This window comes from Scaptodrosophila lebanonensis, unplaced genomic scaffold (assembly GCF_003285725.1).
Source record: "Scaptodrosophila lebanonensis strain 11010-0011.00,11010-0021.00 unplaced genomic scaffold, SlebRS2 tig00000012-arrow-arrow-pilon, whole genome shotgun sequence".
Classification (NCBI taxonomy): Eukaryota; Metazoa; Arthropoda; class Insecta; order Diptera; family Drosophilidae; genus Scaptodrosophila; species Scaptodrosophila lebanonensis.
The window spans coordinates 11,794-24,464 of record NW_022060532.1 but is presented as its reverse complement, the minus strand read 5'-3'; the positions used below and the strand labels follow the sequence as shown (position 1 = coordinate 24,464).

The 12,671-nt window shown below is 37.1% G+C and overlaps 1 protein-coding gene across 3 annotated transcripts; it reads right to left on the bottom strand.

The window, feature by feature from the left end:
* Window positions 1-9,471: 9,471 nt before the first annotated feature.
* LOC115620172 lies at window positions 9,472-12,128 on the bottom strand. 3 transcript variants are annotated; one of them, XM_030513303.1, is made up of 4 exons: window positions 12,007-12,128; window positions 11,801-11,930; window positions 9,700-9,844; window positions 9,472-9,639 (listed from the first exon to the last, which is right to left on the bottom strand). In XM_030513303.1, the coding sequence occupies exons 2-4, from the start codon at window positions 11,828-11,830 to the stop codon at window positions 9,539-9,541; spliced, it is 276 nt and encodes a 91-aa protein (XP_030369163.1). In that variant the 5' UTR covers window positions 11,831-11,930; window positions 12,007-12,128; the 3' UTR covers window positions 9,472-9,538. The 3 variants fall into 3 exon arrangements, with proteins under 3 accessions (XP_030369163.1, XP_030369162.1, XP_030369160.1); XM_030513302.1 differs by having other exon boundaries at window positions 11,801-11,954; window positions 12,007-12,101; XM_030513300.1 differs by lacking the exons at window positions 11,801-11,930; window positions 12,007-12,128 and adding an exon at window positions 9,924-10,077.
* Window positions 12,129-12,671: the final 543 nt, after the last annotated feature.

Here is a 12,671-nt window from a genome sequence, read left to right as displayed (position 1 = left end):
TCACGACAACATCTGCAGTCAGTTTTTTCACTGCTTTAAGAAAAACGAACTTGGTGTAGTGGTCCATAACAATAAAAATACCAATATTTCCACTACGAGAACGAGGATACGGGCCTAAGAAATCAATATACAACCTTTGAAAGAATCTCTGTGATTCTGGGGACTTTCCAATTGGCGGACGCTGAACTGTATTTGGCGCTTTAGTCGTTTTACATGTTTCGCAAGAATTTATGTAACATTTCACATCGTTGACTAAGCCTGGCCAATAATAATACCTTCGTATCCTTTCCAAAGTTTTATGCACTCCACCGTGAGAAGCTAACGGGTGGTCATGTGCGTTTTTCAAAACCTCTGAAACTAATTCCTTAGGAATCCATAACTTCCAACCAAAAGAATCATGCAACTGGTCTCCCGTTGCATGGTCTGATCTACGGTACACAAAATTTTCAACCACTTTAACATCGGGTAATTTGTCTGCATTTGCCTTAACGCGTTCCATGAGCTCAGTATAGTCATCGGACTTAAAAAATTTAGATTCCAAGTCGACTAACAAACCATTACTGGACTCTATCGCAGCTATTTCGTCATCGTGCACCCTAGACAAAGCATCTGGAACAATATTCAATCTACCGCTTCGATGTTCAATTTTAAATCTAAAACCTTGAAGTTTTAGTGCCCATCGAGCAAGACGAGAATGTAAGTCTTGTTGTGACATGAGCCACTTTAAGGACGCATGATCGGTTATCACCGTGAATTCGTGACCTTCAACATAAGCACGAAAACGCTTAATGCATACTAAAGCTGCTAAACATTCTTGCTCAGTTACAGTATAATTTTTTTGAGCCTTGTTAAGTTTTTTCGAAACAAAAGCTATGGGATATTCATCTCCATCTTCAGTCTTTTGAACCAAGACACCTCCGACTCCAGTTTTGCTAGCGTCACAGTGTATAAAAAAGGGCTTGCTGAAATCGGGACTGCGTAGCACTGGTGCTAAGCAAAGCAACTGCTTTAATTTTACAAATGCTTGTTCACCCTCTGGAGTCATAATGAATTTCTGTCTGGGCTTTAACAGATCTGTAAGTGGAGCAGATATTGCGGCAAAATTGCTAATAAACTTGCGGTACCATCCAACCATTCCCAAGAAACTCCTTAGAGCTTTGAGTGTACGAGGAATTGGAAAATCTGTCATTGCTGAAATTTTTTCTGGGTCTGTACGAATGACACCTTCACCTATAATATGTCCTAAATATTTAACCGAGCGCATGCAAAATTTGCTCTTTTCTACGTTTAGTGTTAAACCAGCAGATTTGATTCGCTCAGCAACTTGAGTCAAAACCTTTAAGTGCGACTCAAAACTATTCGACACAATTAACAAGTCGTCCAAATAAACAAATACCTCATTTCTGAGCGATGGTGGAATAACTTTATCCATTAGACGAGTCATTGTTGCGGCAGCATTGGTCAAACCAAATGGCATGACTTTATACTGGTAAAGCGGCCTACCCGGTATCGTAAATGCTGTTTTATCTCGCGACGAAACATCTAACGGAATTTGCCAGTAGGCATCTTTCAAATCTAGACTTGATATAAACATTGCTTTTGGCAAACGGCTTAAAATGCCATCAATTTGTGGAAGCGGATACGCGTCTTTTCGCGATACAGCATTGACTTTTCTGCTATCCAAACAAATACGAAATTTTCCTGGCTTTTGTACCAACACAACTGGCGAAGACCAAGCACTGTCTGACTCTTCTATAACTCCTTGCTCAAGCATGCGATCAATCTCAGCATATAGAAGTTTTTCTTGTGCCGGAGAAATAGGAAAATGACGCTGTTTAATTGGTTTTGCATCACCAACGTCAATTATGTGCGATATGAGTGAAGTCTTGCCAAGACCAGAAACTACAAATGAAGGAAATTTGTCAATTACTGCCTGAAGGCTTTCCTTTTGTAAACCCAATAAGTTGTGAGAATCTGATGACAGTTCGGAAATTTCTCTGTCCGGTGGCAAAAGATTGAACGTTGTCCAAAAATCGATTCCAAGGTACAGATCCTGACTTAAGGAAGGAATAATATGCAACTCTATATCTTTCGTCTCGTTTTTGTATTTTATTGCAGTTTTAAAACGACCTACAATTTCTTGTTTTTTTCCATCTGCGGTACAAGCTGAACTTATAATTCTTTTGAAATTGAATCTACTTCGTATTAATTGTTCTGCCAATCGACCACCCACACAACTAATAGCTGCGCCAGTGTCCATTAATCCAAGCACAATTCTATCCAGCATACGAACTTCAGCATACGGGCGCTTATCATTATTTTTATAGCGAATGGCATTTATTGTTTTTGCAGATTGCCAATACGCGCGCATGCGTTTTGCATTTCTAGAAACTGATTTTCTTCTACCTAAGTTTTTAAAATTAAATAAATCTACAAAGTTTTTGTACTTTTGCGGCCAATGCAAAAGTGACAACGTAGAACTAGCTGTACTTGTGTTTTCATCGGTAATTATTCGGCATTCGTTAATTTGCTGCTCTGAACACACGGGTGCTGCCGAGCCGGTGCGTTCGACCTCGAGTTTTTTGAGCATTTGGTGCAAGTTGGTTTATATGTATTCTTAGCACCACAACCATAACAAAAAACTCTACGCTTAGCTTCACAATCTTGATATCGATGCCCCTCTTTACGACAATTCCAACAAACTAGAGCCATTGCGCCAATTTCGCCTTCGCTCTCCATGTCAGAAAATTCTGCGGCATCCTCAGTTTCACTATCCTCTACCAGCTCAGAAACTTGCTTTCTAAAAGGAACTGTTTTTTGATAGCTATAATCTCGCTTTACGTCTTTTAAAAACGCTTCGCGACGGCGACAAATTTCACGCAGGCGGCTAACCGAATTTATTTGAATGTTTAATAATTCGTGCCTTATTTCGGGCCTTAAGTTTCGACGTAGTGTTTCGACAACAATCTCTTCAGACATAGGACTTTCTAAACTATCCATTAGCTGAACTATTGCGTCATAAAATGAATCGAAATTTTCTTTTTCGCGCTGCTTTCGATCCCTGATAGCCTCTCGAATGTCTACATCTGCACGCGAATCTCGATATTGTTTTCGAAGTGCGTTACAAAGTAAGTCCCACCTTGCCAAAGGAGTAGTTCGATGGAACCGCCAATAAAATTCTCGTGCCTTTCCTTCAAAAAGCAAACTGGCATTAGAACAAAGAAGTGCAAAATTTCCCTCTAGAGTTTGGTGTGTCATTGCCTCAGCTCTATATATAAAATTATCGACACTAATGCCCTCCGGATTTCCATTGAAGCGTAACTTCCAACTATTCAGAATATGACCAACTTTATCTGGACGATACGTTAAATCGCTGTGCGAAGTTGGTGTTCCAGTAGGAAATACCACAGACATTGACTCGCGCTGACTGCGTTGCGCCTCTTGCTCATTATTATTTCTACGAGTATTTTGAGCCTGGTTTTGAGTCTGAGCCACTAAAGAACTCATCTGTTCTGCTATGTTGGTCCGTATCGACTGAGCTATTTGAGCTGACAATTGGCTAAAAAGGTCATTTTGCATGGCTCGAACTGCCTGAGCCACTATAGGAACGATAGAATTTTCTTGGGAATTCGTGCTATTCCGTTGTTCTGCTGATCTACTAGTACCCGGTATGTCGTCTTGAGTTGCATACGTTTCGTGTAATCGGACTTGTTGCCTGGTATTCTGCGCTATTGTGTCTGGTTGGCTTTTGAAACAAACAGCTACACAGAATGGGCAAGTATTTGCTGTGCGTGCATGAGCCATAATGCACTTTTTATGAAATTCATGGCCACAAGTAGTCGTGTAGCCAGTAGTTGCTGCTATGCTCTTTTTACATATATGACACTGTGTTGTAGGTTGGGCATTTGTGCCTGCCTCCTCATCCGAATGATCGACACCCATGATAAACAACAGAACTTATTAAGAGCAAAAAAAAATAACAGAAATACAAAACAGCTGATCTAAGCAATTTCAAGGGCAAGGTCAATAACCCTTGGAGCCGCTATTCGCTAATCTCTTCAACTGCTCTCTGCATGCGAACGAAACTGCAAACACAACCTGAGCGAAATGAGTGTAATTCTAAACAAATAATAATTATGCTAAGACCTAAAGTAAAACGTGTAAACAATAAAAACTATTGCGGTACTTGTAAATCAACAAATAAATATCAAGAAGAACAAAAAGCATAAACATAAATTGATCTTTTGCTTAGTCAATGCTCCCTGCATGAATCCCTTATCAGCAAATTAGCAGATTTGTTTACGTTTGCGTCGAAAAGAAAAAGTAAAATATTACGTTTGATGCTGGCGGCGACAAGTCATTACAATCGTCCACAGCTGATCCAATAGAATCAATTGCGGTAGACCTGTCCGTTTTTTTTCTTTCTTATTTTTCGCGCAACAACAACAACATGAGTAAGCTGTGGCCAAATGGTGATAACATTTATCAACTCAATTTGTCATCCAAAGCAACTTACATATTGAAATATTTTTTTTTTTTTTTTTTAAAGGAAAAGATTTGGTTTTTGATTTATTAAATAATTTAAATGTGGTCAGAGGAATTCTTATAAAAGAAAATCACACTGCAAAATCCTATGCATTTAAACTACAAATAAAGTTTACCCATAGATTTGTTTTGAGTCTTTTCTTTCGCCTTTCAGCCGTGGTCAGTTGATTCGTTACTAATAACAAAGTCATCTGCATATCCTATGCGTCTTGAATAGCAAAATTAAAACTCAAAGGAAATTTGTTCAAATAGAAAAGCTTTCTGAATTACTTTCTCCTACTTTCAGCCGTGGTCAGGTATTCAACTACTGGAAATTTAAATACCTGCATATCCTATGCGTCTAAATGAGGGATCAAATAACTCATAGGAAGAATAAATTTTAGCGGCAACACCAACCGTGGTTGAAAAGACAGAAGATAGGTAGCTGAACTACAAAGTGTCTCCAACCCAATGTTACTGCTATAATTTAGGAAAATTGAAAATGAAAATAAAGAAAAGAACATTGTGTGTATGTGAGCCTCTATGAGATTATGGGCTTCTTTATCTGAATGTGAGTTCTAGAAAAAATTTATAAAGGTCTAGATAAAGTATGCCCCACGTTGGACGCCATTTTAAATAATATTATTGTATATTATAATTCATAACTGTAACGGGTTACGTATATAATCCAGGCTAGATGGTGGGCATAGGAGAGAGCGCACGCGAAATTTTTCCGGCTCTGGCTCGTCGGCAAGTGGGGTGGTGATCTTGCTTCTCGCCTATGGTTTGCCTATACATATATATTTCTTTAAAAAAAAGATGCGTGCAGACAAGCGGAAAAGTTGCGGTAATACACACACAGGATAGTAAGAGGGAAAACAAACATAAAACGAAAATTGCGACCCTCAGGTGTTAATGAGGTGAACTGCGACCCTCAGGTGTTATTGAGGTGAACTGCCCTCCCTACCATGGTCATTCCTTACCAAAAAAATAAGGACTAACTATTAGAATGACCCCTAAAATTTCCGGGAGACCTACAGGGGCGGCATGACTAGCATTGATCAAAAGAAGTTAAATTAAAACATTATAAAATATAATTTATTCACAAAAAAAACGAACGTGGAAAAATATGAAGTGCATGACAACCAATTATAAATAACAATTAAATAGGTATAATATAAATGAAATTAAATGTGTATGTATATGAATGCTTAAAATATATAGATAAAAGGTAATAAAAAAAATGAATATGAAAAATAAATAGAATTCAAAAATGATTTATAAAGGTATAACCAAAATGAAAAATATACATTCTTATGAATTATTAAATTAGAAAAAAACTTTCGGCATGGAAACAAAATGGCAGTAGAAAAATGATGCAAGAAAAAAGAATTGAATCAGTTAAGCTAAGTAATGAAACTATATGTTCTGAGTTTTGCCTCTTTAGTTGAGTTTTTTTTTTTTTTGTTACGTGATTCGCAAAAAAAATAATAACAAAAAAAATAATTTGCAAAAAAAATAACTTACTTGGCGTTATCCATCGCTGAAAGTACTTTCCCGATGAGACCGCTGCTGAAAAGGAAAATCTTAGATGATGGGAATACAATCCAACCATCTGTGTGGACACAAAACAGAATTTCGTTTCTTTTTCTTTTGCTGTACTCAAAAAAACTCACTCGAAAGAAAACACTCAACAAAACATACAAAAAAAACGGTACTCCTCTTCCTCTTCAATATTCGAAGATACGGCCTCTCTTCGGATTTCGAGAACCAAGATAAACTAATAATTAAAATTCGGCCATGTGTTTCCCTATGCCTTCACAAAGTAAAATTAATGACATCGAACAATGTAATATAAATGGTCTGAACCAAGATTAACAGTAAAAAAAAACTGTATAACTAAATAGAACTTTAAATATAAATATAATGAAAATTTAACCTATGGAGAAGTTGATTCTGGCTGGCCATTATATCGTTTTTTTTCCAACAACCAAAAATTTAGCCACTACTGCCTTTTCCCTTTGCTCAGGGCCACACGTCTTAGCTGCACTCAACCTTTTTATTTAAACCAAACACAACAATGAAGCCGACGCGGGTAAAATTTAGCAGCGTGGATACGACGGCGCTGGTAGCTGCTTCGCGTACGATAGAAGACTGAGTTGCACTCAGGTGGGTCGGACGATCGCCTGCGGTTGTTCTGCTGCGTCGAACATAGGGTCCAAAACTTGAGTGATTTCGTCTTTTAGAATTTTAATGCTGCTGGCGGCTGCTGTTTATTGCATATGCCAATGCAATGGACTGCTCTTCGGTTTCAGAAACCCTCCAATACGATCAAGGGCTGGCATCCGGCGAAAATAGCTCAATATTATCACTGGCCTTTGTGTGGGCCTTTGTTTTATTTTTTTTTTTATTTTTATAAAACCAATCTGGATACGCTCTTTTTGGCGACTTTAAAATTTTTCTTCGACTCGGATATAAAAAAAACTTTGAACTGCAATTTGCACACGTCTGATCTCGGCCAAGTATCACCAGAAAAAGAAAGCATCTGACGCCTTGGACCAGGCGGGAACCTTTTTACAGAGGCGGTAGGTCAGCGAGGTGAAAGTAGCCATTTTTGGCGAAAGTGACACTTGCACCTGTTAAGCAAGGAGTTACCCTATTGACCTGCTTGCGCCTTTCCATCATACGACCAAGAGGTGGCGCTAAGAAAAATTACGATATTCGCCTATTAAACTGATTTAACAAAACAGTTGCTGCTGCAAGCGTTACAAAATATACCTGACCGGATCAGCACACAAGTAGCCTAAAGTGATGAAATGCTTCTAAATGGTTGCCCAGTTGTGCAGATAATAATAGAGCAGCGTGACATCTTTATTTAGCTTAGGCAAACTAATTAAATAAATATTCATTGGAAAGTGGTTTTAGTGCCAAAAATAAATGATGCGTCGGTTGTTATACCGCTGCGCTTACTTTATCATTCGCTTGAATAGGGTGAGAAATATTAAAATGGGTTTGTAGTATATACAGTTACGCAAGTTTTTATGCTCCGAAGTATTTTTTTGTATGTGTGCTGGCGTCAAATGTGGAAAACAATCAATTACGGCTGCCGGTAGTTAGTTAACGAAAAGTGTTGCCTACTTCGAGGAGCGCGCGCACTTCCAACAAGAAAAGACGCAATTAATTATCCATATACATAGTATTTTGTATGGCCTATGAGTATCTAGCATGGTCGAGGTAGCAGGCATACATAGCCTGGAGCTCAGACGACAGCATATGCTTATGCACGCGTAATTACAACAAATCCTTGCCACAGCAACCAACCAAACAAACGAGCGCAAATGAAGAAAAAAAACTCTCTCACACACACACACACACACACACACAAGGCATTGAGGGCGGCCTGCTTTCCGTTCATAATTATGGTGTATTTAGCGAAATTGGTTATTATGTGCTTAACGCTATTTGTCTGACTGGCTGCTCTGCCCTCCTTTCCTTTCGCCAGCATATTTATACATATAGTATTTTGTTTCTCGCACTTGGACACAACATGGTTTGTCTTTGGCCGCTTGATGTCTGAACTTGTTTGCTAATTCGTTATTATTGCCTGCTTACTACTAGTATTTAAGTAGCGCAGCACGTATTTCCATGGTGGGCGTCTAACGTGCCGCTTGTTGCGCCTGCTGGCAATTAGCGAATGGTGTACAAGTATGTTGGACTGCAGCTATACACATATACTATATATGTCCATCAATAACGCTTTAAGCAGCGGGCAGCCTCTACGCAGTGTCAGTCTATGCTGGCTGTCATGCGGCTTTATTCGCCGGCCATCCATCAATTGTAATTAATTATGCTTTTCCTTAATGGTTTCACTTTGAATATTCAACAAATTGATGCCGTAATTAGTTGTAGTTATACTTATAGTTCAGTTTGGCTATACATACGTATTACAGTTTAGATATATTTAGTAATATTAATTTTTTGGCCCGTCAAAGGTTTATCAAATTAACTTAAACATTAAAATGTTTGTTTATATCCAGCGATCATACTTTTATTTATTTACAAAAAGGGCGTGATTCTATTTCAGCAGTATAAGAATAAAGAGAAGTTATCCGTACGCAATTTCAAATGTCAGCTAACATTTTCATTTGAAATCAATGAGTTGACAAAATTATGGCAAATCATCAGCACACAATTGATATTCTCAATGTTTGGGCTTCGTTTGTTTATGCAGTCATTTTCAACATCAAGTAAGGCGGCGACTTATCAGCATTTCTGTTGGTGTTGCTTTACAGCTTTGCATTGCGTTAGAGTAAACATTCTCCGTTCCCAAGCCTTCTGTTGATAATGTTGACATTGCGTTTTGTGAGTTAGATTTTATACTAAGTACCCGAAGGCGAAATCGGTATTAGTGAATCGTTCTCCAAAAAGGAGGCATAACCATCCCCTTCGAATTTAACAACTTACGTGTATTTCATTGCCTGTCTGCCTGTCTAAGTTCAGATAAATCACTTAGTGCCTTATGGACTTAGAGTGAAAACCTAACTTTAAGCTGTGTAACACCTATGTCTCAGTCTATACATATGTAGGTGCCCATTTATCATACAAATATGTATTATTGAAAGAGGTCTGTCAGACCCCTAGTTATAGGTTCATGAACGATCGGCACGACGAGACGAATCCATATAATTCTCCGTCTGTATGTTTATACTCTAGAACTTTATTTCATTACAGCACATTATTTGTCAAAGCCTTTTGGTTCGGGCACTTTAGCTGACATATAGCTACTATAGAAGACTTAAAAAATACTTTTCTGTAACATTCACTGTATAGTGAAGGAAGCATCATACACTTCGAAGACAGGTTATAAAAATAAATAAATAAATTTCAAACTTTTTATTTTAATTATTCAAGGCCTTTGTCTTTATTTATTGAAATGATATCGACATGTTATATGTATGTACATACTATATGTGTACGGGCTCGAATATATAGAATATAAAAAAATAGCCGCTTCTTAGGCAGCTGTGGTTTCATTTGGCCTGGTTGGTTTTGACTCATGCTCGCGATTCCCATTAATTACTGCAGCTATTTGAGAGACTGCTGCCATGGTGAAAACTGGAAAGTCAAACGATTTAGGTAATTTGACAGACTTTTTGTTGACCAAATTATACTTACTCAAAATAGTTATGAGGGCCTCAATTGGTATGAAATTATAATTTTGTTTTATGGGATCGCGCCACATATAAAGAGTGAAAAGCACGCCGGCATACCAATTGATTAACATGTGTGCGATCCAAATGACCATCAGACCATAAAACATCTGAAAGAGGCACGTATGTGTATGTATGGATACATATAGTATACATACATATATACAATAATATGTAAACGTTACTTACTGCACAAGCTGCGATTAAAAGAAGGATGCTGAAAGCTAGGTGAACTACAGAAATTGCAAAAAGTACATTCATACTATTTTTTACCGAGTAAGCTAGTAACCCAGAGGAAATCACGCCTTGCAGGATAGCAATTGCTAGGCATGTTATTATGTCTTTAGCTTTTTTGTTGTTATCTTGTGGCATTGCGCAGCTTAATGTGCTCAAGTAGATATCTAAAATCGAACTGAGGCGAGGGTTTGGATTGTCTTTGCAAGAAAACAAGCGCGCATTCATTTTTCAGTCGCTTATTAGGGAAACCCCTATCTGATGCAGTGTTGGAAAAGCTTCCTGGTACTGCAGATTACAGTATTAACAGCAGAATGTTTTCAGTATCTGAATATTAATGCAAAAGACTAATATTGTAATATCTAAGAGCGTAGAAAACAATATTTACTTATTTTCTACTAAGATGTATTATTCATTCGCTTTTCAATAAAATCGCCGCAAATCGTTTAAAAAAATTAATTTCTGTTATTTTTTGTTTTATTAATAAATATGGTGGTAGTTATCGAATTATAAGTTGTGAGAAAGGTAACATATTGGTGTAATATAAAAATAAATTACAGGCAATTAAATCACCTTTGTTTTATGCTAATGTTTGCTGTTTCGCATTACATTACATTGAAACCCAATCATTAGCTGGAATATTTCAAAATAAGTTCATTATATTATGTTTGCAAGCTTGTTTAAATACGTAGTATGTGAAAATCTTTTAGTTTGAAAAAGATATAAGCGATTAGTTAAAAATGAATATAATTCCATATAAGAAATATTATATAGCTTATATACCTTACGAACTATTATTGGCTTTAAATTATTATGTCTATTTAGAATCTAAAAATGTTATGCAATATTATATTTATGTAGGATGTGGGGAATAAGGCGGGAGTAGAATGCCCTACTAGCAACCCTGGTCTAATATGGCATCGGCGAGTATCGATAGGCTTAAGAATCGAACACAAGAGGAGAATAATTCATTCGCTTGAGTTGAGTGGCTAAAGTGAGTTGCTTGGGAGTTGCGGGTCAGTGTGTAGACAGGGAGTGTTCGTGTTGAGTACTAAAAAAGACAATAGTTGTTGCCAAGGCCAGTTTGAAGTGTTGTTCGCGGAAGTGCTGCGCATTTCTTTTATTTTAACTATTCATGTAACTTTAAAACTTATGTATATCCCAAATAAACTAATTTGTATTTCAAACCTACATTTATATTTAATTTTACGTAGTTTTTTGAAGAATTCATTCTTAGGCAGCTTCAATATTGCTTATATTTAACTGAAAAGATATCTGACATCAACTTAAGATATCATTTAAGTAGTAATAAATAACAAATTTGTTTTTTCATAAAATGTAAGCAATCAATTTGCATTAAAACATAAATTGTTTTTATAAATTATATTTACAATCGGTTTGTCATAATAATCTCCTCTATTTAAGACAAAAAGTTTCATTGACGATATCAGACCAAGGTTTTTTTTTCTAAAGTTGTTCTTACTTTATCTAAATTAGCAGATTTGTATGCTATTTGTGGTCTCTTCGCTTAATCAGTGGCATTGCATTTAATTAAATTATAACCAGCCAATATGTGCTAGTATTAAATTAAATGTACGTGGAAATCGGATGTCATGAAAGGTGATAAGTTCTGTTTATGTAGGCTTTCTTGAGTAAATATATAGTATTGCTATCGACTAGAGCATGAGCTGCATTGTCAGTCTGCAAAAAAGGTCATCGAATTGTGCACTTGACAAATTCTTGCACGCCACTTAAATAATTATGACAATCTGACCAAGACAATGCGGCCAATAAATGCGCATTAAACAAAAGCCAAATGCACTTCCACATACCCATATATCCACATGCATGACCGAGTCCATCAGCTGATGTGTTGCGATTGGTCTATAATGGACAGCGCGCGTTCTGTTGTCTGCACTGCGAATTGTGGGGGGACACGGACATCGTTTGTGCTGCTGACATCTTGGTGATGAAAAGTTATCGTGCCTGTCATAAATTGCATGTTTACAAATACAACAAAACAGGCACACACACTTACACAGACGCATACGCACTCCCGGCATTGGCCTGCACTTGGCGGCTTTTGTATTGTTGCGGAAAAATCACAACATAAATTCATCAACACAGATTGACAATAGCCTGTCAACTAGACAGACGGACAGACAGAGGGACAGAGAGCCAGCCAGTCAGGCAGACAGCAAGCGAGGATAGCACGTTGTGCGTTAAACAAAAGACAAGCAGTCTAATGGCGGCGCAAATAAACTCCCTCCTTTCACTATAAGGCTGAGCCGTTTGTACACTGGAACAAGTTATATAAAATTGGCATCGATGTAATAATATTTCAAATTATTTTCTACTTAATCTTTCACAAGAAAATCAAAATCTTATTTCCACTTATCAATGTAAGATTTTTTAGTATATTTTTTATAACTGCGATTATACTTTTAGCAGTATTTTCCGATATAGAACGTAATATTATTATGCGATGCTTCATTAATTTATTAACGTTGGCATATAACAAATATTCGAACTCAAAAAACCTAATTGAAATTGGCAAGTGGTTTTCTGAGAGTGTATGTTCTTTCAGTGTATACTACTTGAGGTGTATATGTATGCAAGTATTTCAGAGGCCTTCGTTGTGTAGTAGTTGACTTTTATTGTATAGGGTGGTCAGATTTGCTCTGTGCGCTTTGTGACCTATGT